Below are 19,570 nucleotides of genomic sequence, written 5' to 3' on the forward strand. Positions count from 1 at the left end.
CTGTTTTTTGATGTCTCTAATCTCCGACAGAATCGCAGTTAGTAGTTGTTTAGATTCATCCTGGACTACACCTCCTTCCATTAAGTTACTAGTGTTTGTCCCTTGACTCTCTCTGGTGCTGACGTGCGTCTTGGAAGATCTACTTTTCCTGCCTTCGTTCGCCATGTCCGCCTGCCTGCAGTATTAAGTTTACTGTATAGTACTGTTCCCCGTGCTCAGACGGCTCTTTATTCTGCTGTTGCTTCCTGACCTCGTCGGTGCGGCGCTTTTGTCTCCTTTGCTGGTACCGATTTGCTTCCTAAATTTGACGGAGTGGCGCTGCCCTCGTCTTTGTTGTATCTACGATCGACGGTGTTGGCACTCCTGTCGTCAGCGCTCTCAACGGTTGTGTACCTACGTCACTTCCGGTTTGTCACACTCGTCATGTATCCTTCCTCCCTAATTCCTTTCTACGACCTAACCTCGGACCCTTTGAAACACTTTTAAACTATCGGTTCTACTGTTAATATTTGCTTCCAGCACTCACCTTCATTTCTACTTCATTTACTTGCCTTCTTTAATTCTTCTAGCCTGCTCCAGTGTTCTTATGTCCTCTATACTGCCTGTAACACTTTAATTTTACTCCGACTCACATTCCACACCTCTTACATGGCAGCCATTATATATATATATATATATATATATATATATATATATAATTATATACATTAATTACACCACAATAATATTTTATGTTCCTTTCTATTTTACATCATTGTATCCTATAGTTTACCAAGTTCTGTTAAGAGGTCTATTAAAAATAAAAGAATTGTATTCCAATGGATACCATCCCACTGCAGAATCCTGGGAAACGAGAATGAGGATGCTTTAGTACTGCTACTTACAGACCTGTTACTAAATCTACATATTACTCTGTGAAAAGATTTATTAAATCTACATACTTAGACTTCAAAAAAAAAAAAAAAAAAAAAAAATGTGATAATACAATCTCAAGGGAAAAAATGGAACTCTCTGCATCATAATCCACAGTTAATTACTGATTTACCACGAAAATCGTCTGTTGCTGCATTTAGATTGGTAACAGGCCATGACTGTTTGGCCAAACACCTGCATAGAATTGGAATATATCAATCCCCTAACTGCCCATTGTGCAACACAAACCAAGAAATGGATTCGGAACACCTCAAAATCTGTGCTTCAGTGGATGACCATGATAATATCTTTAAAAAATATTGTAGTGCAAGAGGTCAAACGACTTTATTGTCAAACGCCTGGCATTAGAAAACAACATATTCTCCATTGATGTTTTCACTTATGGAATCCTGTTTTCGAGATCCTGTATTTCCTCCATTGTCTAAAATGGGGGATTTCAACTTCGGATAGGGAGAGTGAAGAAACAGTCTTTCCTTTTTTGTGCAAAAACAGCGAATTAACAGTGATAAATGAACATGTGTATTTCATGGTGGAGGTACCAGGAGGTGTGTATTTACAGTTCAGGCTTTTTCCTTCCCATATATTATTCTCAAAAATATTTCAACATTTCCACCTAGTACCATGGGTTAATAGTTTGTCCCTATGGTATGAATTTATAATGGAAAGGAAGAGGGAAGCATGTCTGACATTTAATCCACCTGACGAGTTTTTTTTTTTTCAGTTTGATTTGCTGACCTACTGAGGTGACTGATTTTGGTCTCAATATGAGTCCATCCATGCATACAAAATATCCTATATCATACCCATAGATCCATGTCTTGTCACCTTATTATGATTCGGTTAATGAACATTTCATTCTCATCTGAGCAATCCAAAAATTCCTTACAGATCGCGATACATTATTGGCAGGGGCGTATTTACGCTTAGGCAGACTAGTCGGCTGCCTAGGGCGGCAAATATGAGGGGACGGTTTTTAAGCTATTACTGTTAATTTTTTTATATTTTTTAAATTTTTTTCATAACTCTATAAAAGAGTACATAAACTTAAACGCACAATGTAATGGATATGAATAACATTGGCAACAATCAGTTCAAATTTAATCAACGGTCTGCCAATGGAAAAAGGACAGTTTTTCAATAATAGTATCACAATGTGATCATAGCACCTTTTTTTCAATGTTATGCCCTCTCAACGTGAGAGTCTCACATGATAACATTAAAGAACTTACTGGTATTATATTATGATACGTTAGGAAGGCAAATCTCGTTGCTCGCAATCATAAGCTTTGTAATGAGAGACGCAGCTAACTCTGTTATAAGAGTAGCCAGTATCAACTCTCAATAATGCCCATTCAGACTTAAATTCAAAGAAAATGCTGCCAGCCATTGTATCAGCCAGAAGCTTGGCAGTTCAGTTTAATTTGAAACAGTAAAGGGTGTAGTTGTTTTGTACCTAGGTGATTTATATTTTAATATTCATTATAATGAGTGACAGTCGGAAACAGCTAAGTGGTTCTCAATACCAGAAACACCTCTGATAGAGGTTCTGGCTGATATGTACATCTAATCAGACAGTACATATGACTTGACGATATGTGTCAGAAGAAGAACTGCATCTGAAATCTGATTAGTGTAATATGTAGCTAATCTGCGATGTATGCAATGGAGAGGGAAAGGAACTGGTCACTCTACCCCATTATCTCCTGGCCTAGTTGCCTTATGAGTGATATCTTGATAGTGTCACTTGAGGGGTCCAGACCTGTCTTCGGACAGTTGAGTAAACAATACCGGAAACTCCCAAAAGACAAGGCAATTAAAAAAAGGGGAAATTGTGAGAAAAAGTGCAAAAATAGATAAATAGATGTGCTATTTAAAAAAACAAACACAGCCAGCTTGTTCCAGTTAGAGTCCAGATACATCAGAGTGTAATAATGTGGCGAACAGTACCGAAAATAGTGGAGCGTGTGATTTATCTGAGCCAAGTGTTTCCGATACTAGAAACAGTAATAATGACGCGGAATCAATTATTTCACTTGATCCAAATGACTCATATAGGGCGAAATAAGGGGTGGAAATATTTTTCTCTGTCTAGAGGTGCCAAGTAGCTAGATTCGCCCCTGATTAATGGTCTTCTGCCCATGTGTCATCAGCCATATCAGCCATGGAACGAACTCGGCTGGATTGCAGGTTCTTCTATCAGGATCTCATGACATGAACCAACTTAAATTTTGCAATCTTCCTGATTTCTCGGATAGTTAACAATCATTCGAAACAAACAATGTCATTGACTTTTATCACAAGAGCATCATTAGTTTATGTCAAAAAGTGCCACTTACCACTGTAAGCTTGTTTCATCACAGTGAAGGACTTACCAAGTCCAACGCAAAACTTAAAGCTACTCGTGGAAGTAATCTAAAAACTCGCAAAGCATACACAACATAATAATACTTAAAGTGGCACAGAGAAAAAAAGACTAATGAAGATAAACCAATGCAGCAAATGGAAGACTGCTTGTGAAGATCAAAGCTTTATAGGACTACCAGCCCCGTCTCACTATGACAATACACTGACACAATTATGAAAGTTCGATTAGTTTTTAACATAAATGTTATATATCCATTACAAAGAAAAGTCTATTTTTCTAAACATTCTTTTACGTGCCTTTTTTTTATGTCATATAAGTGAAGTACAAATATCACACACTTTTCATAAGCTATAGCTTGCAAATTAAATGTCATTCAAACAAGTAATATTGTCAACAACTGGCTTCTATTACACCAAATAATTAGAGCAGTGACTGCAGACACTTTCAGAAAACAATGATAAACTTTACCATATCTCAAGTTCTGGACCACTGCGGAAGCTGGCTCCCGCTTCCTTGGCCTCCTGGATGCTCTGCAAAATCCTGTGCAGGTTCCCTTCAAAGTCCAGAGCCCACTGATTCAAGGTGCATACAGCTACTGTTACTTTCCTTCCCATAATTCTGCAACAGGATTAAGATGAAAGCAGACAGTGTCTCGTTTTGTCTTAAAATAAAGGAATGAATTCCTCTCCCTCCTCCCCCCACCAATATTCACTATCATTTTAAAAATTGAGAAATTCTTATCCAATAAATTATTCTTTCTAGTAATCAGTATTAATACGTGCGAAAACTTTATATTTCAATCTCGGGTTCTCACAGTTACGTATGGTATGCTAAGTTACCTCCTATTAAGATATAGGTACGATAATATGTAATGGTCTGCTGTAGTATAGTAGAGTACGGTACAGAATTGTATGATGAGATAAAAATAATGACAAAAGATGGAAGGTGAAGGTAAATTAATTAGTTTGAAATAACCTATTAAACTAAAACCTATTTATTCAGACCTCATCAATAACATGAGGCTAACGAAGAATAGAATCACTGAGGAAATCTGTCCCAAAACTGCTCAGTCCGCCAAGTATCTCATAGGATTTGCCACAGGTCTATCATAACTGGGTTAAAGCTATATAAAAGAGAAGGCGACGTTAGCAAGTTGCATAGTTTTACGAATATTTCAGTTTTATTTAGAATTCATTTTTGTAATAGACATTACGTATTTACTGTAACTTAATTTTCAAGAAATTATTTTTAAACACTATCCAATTTCTTATATGGAATCAAGTATCATAAATAGTCAAAGGCACTTAATTATTCAAGAACTTCATTATTTATGACACTTTTGTACATCATCAAATGGACTATGGCATGGATGTCAAAACTAAGATATAATTCAGCTGGAACAAAGAAATAGATACACTGGAGGTAGAAATAACAAAATAGAATGATTTCACAAATTCTTATACAAATTATAAATAACTCCTTATGTAGATGAAATTATTGGGAATCATCAATGGATTTTTAGGCGTAAATAGATCGACTATTGATCAGATTTTTTGTATTAGACAGATATTGAAGAAAAAAATGGGAGTATAAGGGCACAGTACATCAGTTATTCGTACATTTGAAAAAGGCATATGACTGGGTTAACAAATAAGTTTTATATAATATTTTTATTGAATATGGCATTTCCGAGAAACTAGTTCGATTAATTAAAATGTGTCTCAGTGAAACATACAGCAGAGTTCGTATACGCGAGTTTCTGTCTGACGCTTTTCAAATTCACTGCAGGCTACAGCAGATAGAGATGCACTATCATCTTTACTTAACTTTGCTCTAGAATATGCCATTAGGAAAGTCCAGAAAAACAGAGAGGATTTGGAATTGAACAGGTTACATCAGCTGCTTGTTTATGCGGATGACGTTAATATGTTAGGAGAAAATCCACACACTGTTCGGAAAAACACAGGAATTTTCAAGCAAGTAAGGAGATAGGTTTGGAAGTAAACCCCGAAAAACCAAAGTATATGATTATGTCTCGTGACCAGAACACAGTACGAAATGGAAATATAAAAATTGGAAATTTATCCTTTGAAAAGGTGGAAAAATTCAAGTAGGCCTACCTTAGAGCAACAGTAACAAATATAAATGACACTCGGGAGGAAATTAATCGTAGAATAAATATGGAAAATGCCTGCTATTATTCGGTTGAGAAGCTTTTATCATTAAGTCTGCTCTCGAAAAAGCTGAAAGTTAGAATTTATAAAATAGTTATATTACCGGCTGTTCTGTACGGCTGTGAAACTCACTTAAGGTTAAGGGTCTTCGAGAATAAGGTACTTCGGAAAATATTTGGGGCTAAGAGGGATGAAGTTACAGGAGAATGGAGAAAGTTACACAACACAGAACTGCACGGATTGTATTCTTCACCCAACATAATTAGGCCTAGGAACTTCAAATCCAGACGTTTGAGATGGGCAGAACATATAGCACGTATGGGTGAATCCAGAAATGCATTTAAAGTGTTAGTTGGAAGATCTGAGGAGAAAAGACCTTTGGGGAGACCAAGGCGTAAATGAGAGAATAATATTAAAATGGATTTGAGTGAGGTGGGGTATGATATTAGGACTGCATTAAGCTTGCTCAGGATAGGAACCAATGGCGGGCTTAGACCTATGTGAGGGCGGCAATGAACCTCTGAGCTCCTTAAAAGGCATTTAAGTAAGAATTTTAAATGTCTTCATTTCTGTCTGAAGTGTCCCATTTGTAACTCCACGCACTTTCTTAATGTAACATTGAGTCTGAAAAAAAACTAACAAATTTCAACATTGTTAATAAATTATTATGGACAGAATCTTCATTTAAAAGTTTCAACATAGCTAAATCAACGTTAAGTTCGGTGATAGCTAACAACATCTATTAGGCTAACTAAACGAGATAATAGACATCAGCCAAATTTTCTACATAAAACGTCTTCAAAGCTATTAACGTACAAAGATTATAGGCCTAATAGTAACTATCATAACCTAACTTTTTCACGTTTATACTTAGGTCCATTACAGTATATAAATTCACATTATAGTATAGAATTGGAATAGAGTAACTGGCCGTGTAGGCTACAGTATAAGAAATTGATCTACTGCCACAATCATATATTGCGTTATTACCGATAGCCTATAATAAATAGGCTAGAATCCCTAGACACAAAATATTGAGTACGTGCTTTCCTTAATAAACAAAATGTTAGCCAGGAATATAAAACGCAAATGCGAGAGATCAATTATGCCTACTTATGTGCTCCGCTAACCACAGAATAAAATTCTTACTCAACAGACACAATACAATTAAGATGGTGTTCCGCAACTTACCTGAATCACAAATTTTTATTCGCAGAATTCACACACCGGCTCGTATCACAGTGCTCGTATTGCTACCACCACTTGTGTTCGTACCACTCCAATTCTGTCGTATCACATTTTCTTTACGTATCTTATCACGAACGAAATATACCTCATTTTTTCAAACGAAAGAACATGACAGTGTATGACAGTTTAGCCACAGTCTAATACATAGTCACGAAATTTCAACACTTTTTCTGCCAACATTCGCGACACTAGCGCCCAAGCGGCAGGCAAGGCACTGGTCATTGGTTCGTTCAGCCAGCACGTGCTTTAAAGGGATGCGAGATGTTATAATAACGTTTTAATCATGCATCGGAATAAAGGCAATGTGTGCAATGACGAAAATTGCAGTAACAAGTTTAAATCTCCGAATTTGTTGTTCTTCAGATTCCCTAAAGACCAAGAGAAAATCATAACCAATAATCCACGTTGTAGGTAGCCTACGTATTGTGTTCTATAAAACATTTATTAGTTATCAGTTACCTATTTGTATGTCAGGAAGGAGAGTTTAAATAAAAACAAAGTAAATACCTGTTACAGTATATTATTTTTTTGCAGAAATCATATGTGTAAATGTGTAACCATTCCAATTTTGGATAATGTATCTACAGTTTTTAATGCAAGTAATTCCATAATTTTTGTATTCGTGTTTTTTTCTTTTTATTTTTCAAAAGTTGAACGTTATATTGCATTCAAGTAGGGATCATGGTGTTATTTTTTCAAGAATCCATGGAGTATTGTAATCCTTTTGCAAAATATTCACTTCTTGAATAAATCCAGACTGTGTCGATAAATTTCTGATGTGTTGGTGTAGATTCATGTGGCAGACGTATTAAGTTCTCAAGAGCCTTTTTAAATTTAATATAAAAAGCAATCTTTTCTGTAATAATTTGCATGATTGTTATTGGTGTTGATTTTACATTCCCAGTGATTATTTGAGCCGTTCAGAGCAGAAGTGGTGTAAGTCAAAATTAGGTAATGAGGTTTGAAGTAAATATTATGTAAAATACAGCGCAAAGTAACAATTAATATATCCTTCGTGCTATTCACCGACTACTAATAGTTTAAATAAATTCAATATTAACTGCTACTTTGCGCTGTATTTTACAGAATCTTTACTTCAACCCTCATTACAAGGCTCTGTCATTACCAGACATCGGATTCTAGGGCAAATGCCTATTTTGTTTCTTTAGGAGAAAAGTAAAAATAATTATTAATATTTCTGTTTCATGGAAATTGAAAGGTATTCAAAGAGTTTTATAGTGCCCTAAAACGGTTATTAGAGCCTAATTTGTTAATATTCGCCTAAAAATGCCTAACTCACTGTAAAGTTTCGCATTTTACTCTTACTTTTTATAATTTATACATGCATTCACTGCGAAATTTAAGGCATTTAAAAAGTGGAAAGTTTGCTTCACACCGGCCATGAAACCATTGATAAAGGAAACAAAATGTTTTGAATCTCACGACACTCGCAATAGATTTCACCGAATTTAACATGTTTGGAGGCATAAATGCCGACAAAGAACCAACCTTAGTTTTGAAGCAGGCAACAATCACAACATGTGCTGCTACCGATTCAGAGATATACTATACTATAAAAATGACTGTTTTCGGTCTGAAACCGATTAGCTGTACTGCCCTTCAGAGTGTTATAAAATCACAATTTTTGGAGAAAGAGTGTTTTTGAAATATTTATGAAAAGTCGTAAAACTGCGAATTAGTAGGGTAAACCGTTACAAAATATTTAAAAGAATGGCCCTCCTAGTGTTAACACTACCAGGAAATGCAACAATAAGTGGAACTTTGTATTTTTGTCCAATTGAATCTCAATAACAACGGTTCATTTGAATGCTCGTTAACAGTTGCTCTTTCCCTCACCTTATTTGTGTTGAGAAGTTTTGAGCGGTAGGACGTTTTCCTGTGAAGTTTAACGCGATAATGCCGAAAAATATAAGTGCAAAATCTACATTGATCCGGCAATGGCTAACAGAATATTCAGAATTCACTTATGATGGAAAAATAATATTCTGCAAGATTTGTAGCAAACAGGTATGTAACAATAGTTGAAATATATAAATTATATTAATTTTAATGAGTAGGCCTATAATAGTTATACATTGACTGAGCTATCCTGAGGTATAATTCTTTTTAAGACCACTACACTTTAACCTTTTAAATTCCGATAGTTAAAGTATTTGCAGGTCATTAAAATTTTGATTGTTCGAACCCACTAACTTTGTGATAGAAATACGGCAATACAACAATTAGGATTTTATTTTAATTCAGTTTACTTTACATTTTTAGATTTCGCAAGAAAAGAAGTGCCACCTAAAGCAGCATGTGCAAGGAGCGGCTCATAAGGCTAAAGCTCAGCAGAAAAATCAACAGCAACAAACTTTACTAACACAGCCTACTTCATCCAATCTCAGCAGCAATTTCTATGCTGATTTAACCAGAGCGTTTGTTGCTGCTAACATTCCCTGGAATGCAATTGAAAATCCGGTTTTAAGACAGTTTTTACAAAAATACTGCAAACAAAATATCCCATCTGAGTCGACCCTAAGAAAAAATTACTTAGACAGAATATACAATGAAACTTTAGCTTCCATTCGGGAGGATATAGGTGATTCTTACATATGGGTCTCTGTGGATGAAACCTCAGATCCTATGAATAGGTATATAGCAAATATGGTAGTAGGAAAACTTAGTCCTGATGGACCTTCGATTCCACACCTCGTATGTGTTAAGGAACTTTCGAAAGTGAATAGTCAAGCCATTGCTTATTTTGTAAATAAAGGCCTACAGTCTTTATACTCAGGTAATATAGACGATTCTAAAGTTCTGTTGTTTTGTACTGATGCTGCCTCATACATGGTTGCTGCAGCTCCACTTCTTAAAACATTTTATCCTAACCTCACGCATGTAACCTGTCTAGCACATGGCCTTCACAGGGTTTCTGAAACAATCCGGAATGAATTTCCTCTTGTCAATTCGTTTATTTCTAACACAAAAAAATGTTTTTGTAAAGCCCCATCCAGGATTCCAATATTCAGAGAGGACTTTCCAGATATCCCACTCCCACCTCAGCCGGTTGTTACACGATGGGGAACCTGGATTCAGTCAGTGGTGTATTATTCTAAGTATTTTAAAGAAGTGGTCACAGTTATTGATAAATTACCTGAAACTGATAGTGCAGCATGTGTGAAAGCAGTGAAAGATTGTCTGAATGACTCACGAGTAAAAAACGATATTGCCTACATAACATCAAACTTCTTTCATACCTGCAAGCATTGAACAATTAGAACGTGAAAAACAATCTCTTTGTAGCCAAATAGCAATAGTAAAGGAAGCTCAAGTGAACATACATTCTGCTTTGGGCGAAACTGGGAAAAAAGTTAAAAATAAGTGGGACAACGTATTAAATAAGAATGTAGGATTTTCATTGTTGGAAAAAGTATCAAGAGTGATATCGGGGGAAAGTGTAAATGTTCCAGTAAGTATTGATGTTTCTATTGTACCTAATTTAAAATTTGCGCCTCTCACATCAGTTTCGGTTGAAAGAAGCTTTTCTGCTTTCAAAATGATTCTCAGTGACAAAAGGCAAAGGTTAACTGTGGAGAATTTAGAAAAAATTCTGGTGGTGTACTGTGCAGATAATTATAATAAAGTCTGAGCATGGAACTGAATTTCAATAACTTAAAATGAGTAATCTTGATATCAATAATCATTATTTCATTAGTTTCAATATATTAAATTTGTGCAGCTCTGTTTATAAATATAATATAGTATTCTTTTTTAATGTTTAAACATACGTTTTTGTGCGTATTTTAGTGTAACTAAAAATTTCAGTGAAAGAAATAAGTATGATACCTTGATGTGCCTAAAATGCCTATTTTCATTAAAATAGAGCCTAATTTTACAAATTTTGAGCTTATTTTAGGCGCCTAAAACTGCAATTTTTAGTGCCTAAAAATCCGATGTCTAGCTCATTACCCATTTTGACTTACATCACTTCTGCTCTGAAAATAAAATTAGGCCTACATTTTCTGAGTTAATTGAAGTCACAATTTTTTCAACAAAATTGTGTGTTCATTTATTTGGTCTCACCTACGTCATATTAACAGTAAGTGGATGCAAATTACGTATTATATAGGTAGGATAAGTTAAAATTAGGCTTATGTATGAAAACTGGAAATGTAATGTAAAATGCGGTAAACTTGCCATAAACATTTAAATTGTAATATCAGCACTATTTGTCACTCAAAATAATAAAGGAAATACCGGTTCTTAAGAAATGAAAAGTAATGAACTTCATAAATCAATGTCTGTCATATTAAGGTTTAAATCTTCCCCTTTTTTATTTTCAAGTTTACCTCAGCGGCCGAGTTTACCCCAATTTGCGGTATGGAAAATAGTTAATTTCTCAGGAAATAGAGACAGGAGTCACCACGCAGTGTACCTTACGAGATATGCCCTACAATTTTGACCCTTCTCACAGGAAATATAGAATTCTAATGATTCATAAATATATTTAGGAATGAATTGAATTAACCATCCACGTACGAACAATTATATTATTTCAAACTATGATACGTGAACAGGGCCATGATTCAGTTGTAAGAAGCAGAAAGAATTACGTTTATCCCCAGCTTCTGAAACTTGTAGATTAACTGCGTGTGAAATTCTTCTAGGATTCTAAAGTAAAATTAATAAGAATGATATACACTTACTGTATAGCATAAAAATATAAAACAAATTACGCAAAACCCGTTTTCTGATGTGTTATCATATGTCGTGTGCACAATTTTAACTTGCCTGCCGCTAGAGGGCTACTGTCGCGCCAGCTGTCAAATGTTGGCATGTTTTATATGTATGAGTTGCGTGACTGTATTAGACTGTGGTTTAGCGGCAATACTTCGAACTAAAGCGCTACTGCCAATTTTGGCGACTACGCTATCAGCTGATGCCGGCTGTCGTTATATTTAACATTCATTGACAATTGACGCGAAAGTATAACAAAATTCAACGGAGAATGAAACATGAAACATAATATTAATAGCTGACATTGTGTCCACAACAAATTATGCCGAGAGAAGCTACTGAGCACTCACCACGTGGGGACCATAACTTTGGCAACTCAACAGCCCCTGCTCGAAGTGGAGGAACTCGCAACAGGAACAGTTTGGCTGTGACGCAGGCGCTGATCTCTCATGCAGTGTCAGCATGACTCTATCTGAATTTATTTTCGCGTGCACATTTCAGCGCACGTGCTCCAAGAACAGACCTCTCACGCAGTGTGATATAAAGTTGTTTTTTTTCGATCGCCTAATGTCATGTTCCATCTGCTCAGTATGTACACTGAGCACTCTGGTCTCTGATCTGTATATTACACCAGAATAAAATATAACGCAATGCCATGAGCCACTGCTTGGGTACTATTAGCATTAGTGTTGAATTCAAACCATTTTCCCCGGGGGAGGGAATTTATTCTTTAATGGGTAGAACCGACAGCAATAGAGTTGAGATGAACGCTTACGTAGGCGGATTAGTGAGGCTGTACACGGAACGGTCGTGGGTGCTTGGAGATCTCAGATTGAGGCGATGAACAGCAGAAACATGTCAGATGTCTGGCGTGTATCTCGAAATCTGTCAAATCCGTCTCAACCTATCCACACACTAATAGTCGCTTCAGATGTCACTGCCTTTACTCCGGGGGGCAAGGCTACTGTACTGGCAGACGTTCTAAAGAACACTTTCCAATCTGTGGATCAAAATTTAAACTTCCCTATATCAAAGCTGTTGAGGAATCGGTTCGAGATCTCCTCACCAGGGAGCTGGAAAATGGGATACGACCTACGAATACACATGAGGTAGCTCATTTCATTCGTCGTCTCAGCCCTCATAAGACTGCAGGAGCAGACGATATCCAAGTAATTGCACTGCAGCATCTCCTAAGGTCACCTATGAAGCACATAGCAGAGATATTAATATCTTGGCTTCCATTCACTATCCCATTCCCTGGAAAGAGGCCCACGTAGTTCTCTTTCCAAAGTTCGGAAAGGATAAGACGAATCCAAGCAACTATAGGCCCATTAGTCTCCTTAGTTGTCTCAGCAAACTGGCAGAGCGTGTCATACATAGATGCTTCACTGAAGTAGTGTTACGCCAAATAGGAACGAGCAGTTCGGCTTCCACCCTGGTCTTTCCACCACACTCCAGGCACTCTGCATGACGGAGGAAATTACCTGCAGAATGAGCACAAAGCGTGAGGTAGCTACAGCTTACCTGGATATTGAGCGAGCATTCGACAAGGTTTGGCATGAGGGGCCTCCTGGTTAAGTTACTGGGCATGGGAGTCCCAGATGGAATGGTACATCTCATTTCAGATTACCTCTGAGGCCGTACATTCAAGACCCGAGTAGGAACTAGTTTCTCCACCGCTCATGAAATTCGAGCAGGAATCCCTCAGGGATTCATTATCAGTCCCATACTTTTCAATATATTCATCAATGACCTTTTGTTTCACTATATACACGGCAGAAGCAGTCATCTACACATCTATGCAGACGACATTCCCCTCTTGGTGATGGGCACCACTACAGATTAACATCCCATAGATTGCAGTCGATCTTAAGTCAACTCCAGCTATGGTTCCATTAATGGAGAATCAAGATCAATGTAGATGTCAGGCCATACTCTTTCACTAAGAGTGAGGCTCGAAGACAGACGACCACCATCACCATCCACACTTTTCGGACAAGCAATGCCGTGGATGGAAAAAATTAAATACTTAGGGATCATGGACTCTGTCTCACTTTCTGAGTCCTTCTTTGTAAAGCCAATGGACTCAAGTTCGCCTCTATCCCATTCTGACAGCTTTAACTCCTAACAACCTGGGGGTAGGACTTACCATGTATAAGCCCTCATTCGCTCTGTCATAACCTATGCCATACCCACATGAGGGTTTGCAGCAGTGACGAGTGCGCGATTATGGCATAACGCTGCAAAGTCAAAAGGTCGCGGGTCCGAATCTAAATGGGATCATGGATTTTATGCATTGATCTAATTCTTCTGGTCCTGGGTTTACTCAGCTTCTACAGAAATGAGTACCAGGAGCATTTCGGTAAAGGTGGCTGGCATGTAGGACTAACATCCTTGCTGTCATTAATGTCAATTGTCTGTAAAGATGGGAGACTTAACTCCCCGTCACCCTCTGGGCCGGTTTGGCCTATAATAGGATTGACTGACTTTTATGTGGATAGTAAAAATTATTTTCTGCAAAATGTTCTCCTAATTTACAAAGCTGGGACTATAATGGGTTACTGAAATATTCGTCTGCTCCAATAAGCGAGTACTAGAGAAATTCACTTCAGCCAATTGTAGGAGGATAAAATTGATCTACAAGAAATTAAATGACAAGGTAAGCATGACTTACTTTTAAGGCATATTTTAGGTGTGCCCTACCTCTTTTTAAGCCCACGAGTCGCCACTGCTTTGCCAACAATCTTGTGATTATTGGAAAGGATAATGAAGCCATTATAGCCTTAAGACCCATTCTCACTTAGTGTAATCGAACCAAAACGAAACATCTGCAGCCGCTCACATCTAATGGAAATGAATCGAACCGATTTGTGTTGCAGTTTAAAACAGATCTTATAATAGCTTTAGCACAATTATATGCAGAGGCGGAAAAAGAAGAAATAAATATTCAAAACAAGAACAGGAAATACTAGATTCAAGGGATTTTTAACTAGATGTATATATGAAGAATTTTCTACTTTATTTGATTACCAGTACCTACTTTCTGAGATATGAAACAAAATTCCGTTCTTTTGCGCTTCTTTGTATTTTAATTTTTACGTGATGCTTCCATTAATTTGCAGATAAACTGTCATCTACTACATCCTCACCAAAAATTAACTGTTATTAATCAGTTCATTGGGCCCACCTTAATTTATCCCTCACAAATGACTTTTATAGACCTAATTCCCAGGATTTTCGCTCTAAAGGCAGATGACATGATTCATAGTTATGTCAAGGAAATTATCCAATTTCCCAGTGACACTCAACAGCATGATTTATTTCAGCAACAAATACAAAGGCCTGGCTGTTCTTTGAGCTTCCTGGGAAGCTTTCCTTGAACAGTTAAACATCAGCAATACACTACAGTTTATGAGTGACCACATGTCAATACAGTTACGATTACGATCAGATTCAACGCAAATGCCTTTCAGAGCTGCAACTACAGTAAGATGAAGGAAACAAGACAGGCAATTGCGGTAACTTCTTCAAGATAAAGAACACTCTGCCTGGTGGTCTTACTCACATAAAGGCAAGGGTGTTGAGCTATTTAGAGAACTATCTGTGGCAAACAGATTCATTCAGAAGAAGCAAGGTCTAAGTAATTCTGAATGGAGGGATATGATTAAAATGACAGGAATGGTTGCTTCACTGTGCAGTCTTCCTCAATGCTCCACCTGCACAGCCCACTATTGTCATTGCAGTGTTTGTGAAGCATTGCCCCATGTGCTGGAGTTGTCCGCATGGCGAACTTCTAAGAATTAAATGGCACAACATCATTAGATCGTTACTTGCTACTGCTCTACGTGTTGAATGTTTCGAAGTCCATGAGAAGCTTCATTGCATCGACATTACTGCTATAGATTTAAATGCTAAGTCTGTTTTTAACTGGACAAATACATACAAAATAGGAAAATAACTACAAGATCAAATAGTTGTCACAATTATTAAATACCGGTACTTTGTGGCAATTTTTAGAAACCATTTGTATGGAATTACTAAAAGACAGCAGTTTATTATACATTGATATAATTATCGATATTCTTTGTTGTGATTTTAACCATTTTGTTTAGCAATTTACAAGGCATGACACAATTTATTTTATCTACTACAGAAAATGTATATTACTATGGAACATTTCTGCCGTGCTAAAAAGAAGGCAGTAACTACAAAAATCATAAATATGCCGTGTTTGGTATCACTGGATTCGTCTCGATGTTTTGCATCATAATACAACCTTTAAATGCAGTAAAAATTATTTTTGTTCAAATTAAAACGAAAAATCACTTATCATACTGCTTTTGCTGATTTTTCAACCTCAACATTGACAGAAAGCATTATGTACTGACTACACTGTAAGAGAGCAGTATGTGTACCTATACTGTTTTTTTTAACTGTATTAGAATCTCTTCCTGGTAACTCAATAATGACAGAAAGCTGTAAGTACAGGCCATACTGTAAGAAACAGTATTTTTACCTATACTCCTGGTACTCTGAATGTAAAACTTGCAATGATGGGACTTCTAGTGATCTTTCACTTTACAGCAACCATGTAAATAGGAACTTGGACTTTGGAACAAGGTATATGTGAATGCTGACTTAGAAAAGGTTATAATATTGCCTCGTACTGACAGTTTAAAAAGCCATCTACACTATGAGACGTTTACACCTGTAGAAACAAATCAGAGCAAGATACATCCTACTGCTGCTTTGTGGCATGGAAGTATACGAGGGAGAGGGAAGGAAGAGTTAATAAGTACTTCGATACAGTTCATCATGTTTCATAGAAATTCAGAGCAGTTCATATTTTGGTTAGATAATTGTGCTGCCCAAATTAATAAAAATTGGGCCTTTCTATTTATCCTTATTTATAAACAAAATTCTTCAAAAGTGAATGAAAAGTCAATCGAAGTGAATTATTTTGAACCCTGACTTTCAGTACAGTTGCGTTTTGTAACAGTTTTTACCATCAAGTATAACTATCGTTGCAGCATCAAAGGAAAACATAATAATGTCAGCGATTTCATTACTGCTGTACAGTCAGAAAATGAAGGTAAAATGACTAAGTAATGAACATTTCATATTTCTACCATTTTTAGGATTTTTCTTCAGTTTCAAAGCGAAAATCCAAGCGTTTCAATATTAAGAAAATATTCTTCTTTCTACAATTGTGCCGATTCATGCAACAAGAGATTATTACAACCTTGGATACAAAATAAAATATGAATCAAATAAATACTTCGAACTTAATTTTTTGAAACATGATGTGCAACCTGTTCAGCAACCCAAGTCTTGAGGAATCTCCAAGGAAAAAATAAAGGTATAATCAGAAATCTGACTCCTCTAATGTCTGAAAATACAACGTGATTCTGGTAAAACATTTCTGAATGTGAATAGGTACTCAACATGTTATGTTTTGGTCGCGAGCTAAACTGTCCTTAAATTTTTTATTCAATAAAACGGACATGAATAATCTTTATTTCTAGTGCATTTTCGGCTAGCAATCGTTTTGCGCTAAATTTATTGTGTTTTTGTCTGTGAATTCTATAATTTAATTCTACTATTACAAAATTGAAATTCAAAACAATCTGTCAAAGTGTATTTATTTCTAATAGTAAATATGTAAGAAATTCGTCATACGACATAAAAAAAAAAAAAAAAAAAAAAGGCAGTTACTTCCACTTACTGCTGCAACAATGAAAGTTGAAATTTGCATAATGCTTCGTAAAATGGCAGTATCTGATGTAATCAAATTATTTGGGGAACATTTAAATTGCTGCTGCCATAAATACATTTTCCTGCTTATTTTACAACTACATTGTTAATCTGAATTCCATCCAGAGAGGAGAAAGTAATGGAAAATATATTTAACAAAGCCATAAGCAGTGCTGACTAGATCAGACGCTATGGACAATACTCTATAACAGAGTCGCCAGTATGAAAGGATAATTCCAAGCCTTTGGTGTGAGATGAACTCGATAGCTCAGTGGTAGAGCGCCTGACCGGAGAACAGGAAGTCGCAGGTTCGATTCCCGCTCGAGGTTGTGAAATTTTTCTTTCATACCATGACATGATTATGACTATAATAGTATTTAAATTCATCAATATATTTAACTTTGAACACGTTTTTCTCCATTACCTATGAAGGTACTGCCTTCCTCCTTAGCACGGCAGATTTATTCTGAACCCATACAATCATATTATGTATATTACATTGTATGTATTTTTGTTACCGGTATTCTATGTATTTCTTTCGCAAATTCAAATATGGATCAGATATGCCAATAAATAAATTTTGTACAGCATTAATATATTCTACAGTTTACTTGACGTTATACAATGATTGTGTTTTTTTAATGTAAAGCTTCATAAAAATAAATGCAAATGATGTTCAAACTCTGCAATAGTCTTAAAAAATTCGGTCTCATTACATATAGTTTCAGTCTCAGAAGTCCTGAAGATGTTCACTACAGTGACAGATGAATGTTGATTTTCTTTCTTTAATCCCTCAGTAGTGCTAGCTGCAGAAGTGGCATTACAGCAACTGATGACAGATCTGCCAAGACAGCCTACAGAGAACACGTCATGTAAGACATTAGCAAAAAAGATACGGTATAAGCTTCATTCTGCATAAGTTTCAAAGTTACAGTGAGAGTATCAGTGTTGGACTACAGATAAATATGTGATACTCACTATGATATTGATATATTATCACTGCTAGAAGCTAATACTCGCATTGTTATGGTATGCCAAGTTTAAATAGCAGTTTCTGGTTGCAGCTGCTTGCAACAGTGTTGCTAAGTCAGATAATTTGTACTAATTGACGATTTAATGCCAAATCAGTGTTTGTCACTTTTAAGTCAAATACTTTCTTGGAGTAATTTCTCAACTTACAATACCAAATACAGGTACTGGTACCATATCTTATCAATGTGAAATAACTGGAACAGAATAGTGAATGGTTTACCTAAAAGCAAAGTTCATTTATTCAAAGATCTAGAGAAAACTTTTCATTAAATCATAGTACAGCAAAGTTCAATATTCAAATTGGTCAAGATAAAGTTAATCAGAATATAAGTACACTTTGATCAGAAACAAACATGGAAAGATCACATAAACAAAGTAACTGCAAAAAAACAAGACAGAGATTGAATATATTGAAGCATTTAGCAACTATCATATGGGGATGTTCAAGATCAGTATCAAATGATAGGCCTACATACTGGTACAGAACTTATATTATACCTCTATAGTATTATTATATAGATGTGAAACACTTGTACAACATCTGCAACATATTTACAACAATTAAAAGCTGTCCAAAATCAAGATCTAAGAATAATCACTGGAGCTATAAATCAACACCAATAGTAGTCATGCAAATTATTGCAGAAAATGACCCTGTTATTTTATATTAAATTTAAAAAATGCCTCTTATTGTTTGAGAAATGAATAGGTGTGCCGCATGATAATTACTGGAAAAGCTACGTCCAACACAACAGAAATTTAATAAGTCTGGATTTATTCCAGAACTAAAAATTTTACAAAAGGATCATAATACTCCAACTATTTCAGAAAAATGGTTAACAACATGATTTCCATTTGAATATATTATATACAATAATGTTATTGTAAAAGACCTTTGGGAGGCCGAGACGTAGATGGGAGGACAATATTAAAATGGATTTGAGGGAGGTGGGATATGATGATAGAGACTGGATTAATCTTGCACAGGATAGAGACCGATGGCAGGTGTATGTGAGGGCAGCAATGAACCTGCGGGTTCCTTAAAAGCCATTTGTAAGTAAGTCAGTAATTTTATTACAATTTTAAACTTTTTGAAAATATGAGGAAAGGGAAAACAAATACAGAAATAAAGAAATTACTAGTATTAGAAATTATAGATACCGGTACATTGTATCCAAAATCAACTATAGTGGTTACACATTTACAAAGACTCATCTCTGCAGCTTCTGGAGCAGGTATTTATCAAGATCTTTTCTGCCTTTAGACTAAGAGAACATTCTACACACTATGATGGTGAATTAGAAGCTATTAAAACCTGTCTACA

General features: G+C 36.0%; 2 protein-coding genes across 4 annotated transcripts in view; both read right to left on the minus strand.

The window, feature by feature from the left end:
- Positions 1-6,894, minus strand: part of Nadsyn (NAD synthetase) — a 73,209-nt gene extending 66,315 nt beyond the window's left edge. For 2 of the 3 annotated variants that reach the window (XR_011333893.1, XM_069834985.1), the window contains exons 1-2: positions 6,664-6,894; positions 3,767-3,916 (exon numbers count right to left, since the gene is read on the minus strand). Coding sequence is in view for 2 of the 3 variants with exons in the window: in XM_069834985.1 (XP_069691086.1) it covers positions 3,767-3,912 (146 nt within the window). In the remaining variant the exon portion in view is untranslated. The remainder of the gene's footprint in view (positions 1-3,766; positions 3,917-6,663) is intronic. The other variant, XM_069834987.1, reaches the window with a different exon arrangement.
- A 10,914-nt stretch (positions 6,895-17,808) lies between these two features.
- Positions 17,809-19,570, minus strand: part of LOC138706070 (TBC1 domain family member 19) — a 40,250-nt gene continuing 38,488 nt past the window's right edge. Inside the window, exon 11 of the mRNA XM_069834990.1 lies at positions 17,809-18,068. Within this exon, the coding sequence (XP_069691091.1) occupies positions 18,000-18,068 (69 nt within the window). The 3' untranslated portion in view covers positions 17,809-17,999. The remainder of the gene's footprint in view (positions 18,069-19,570) is intronic.

This window comes from Periplaneta americana, chromosome 9, assembly GCF_040183065.1.
Source record: "Periplaneta americana isolate PAMFEO1 chromosome 9, P.americana_PAMFEO1_priV1, whole genome shotgun sequence".
NCBI classification, from domain to species: Eukaryota; Metazoa; Arthropoda; class Insecta; order Blattodea; family Blattidae; genus Periplaneta; species Periplaneta americana.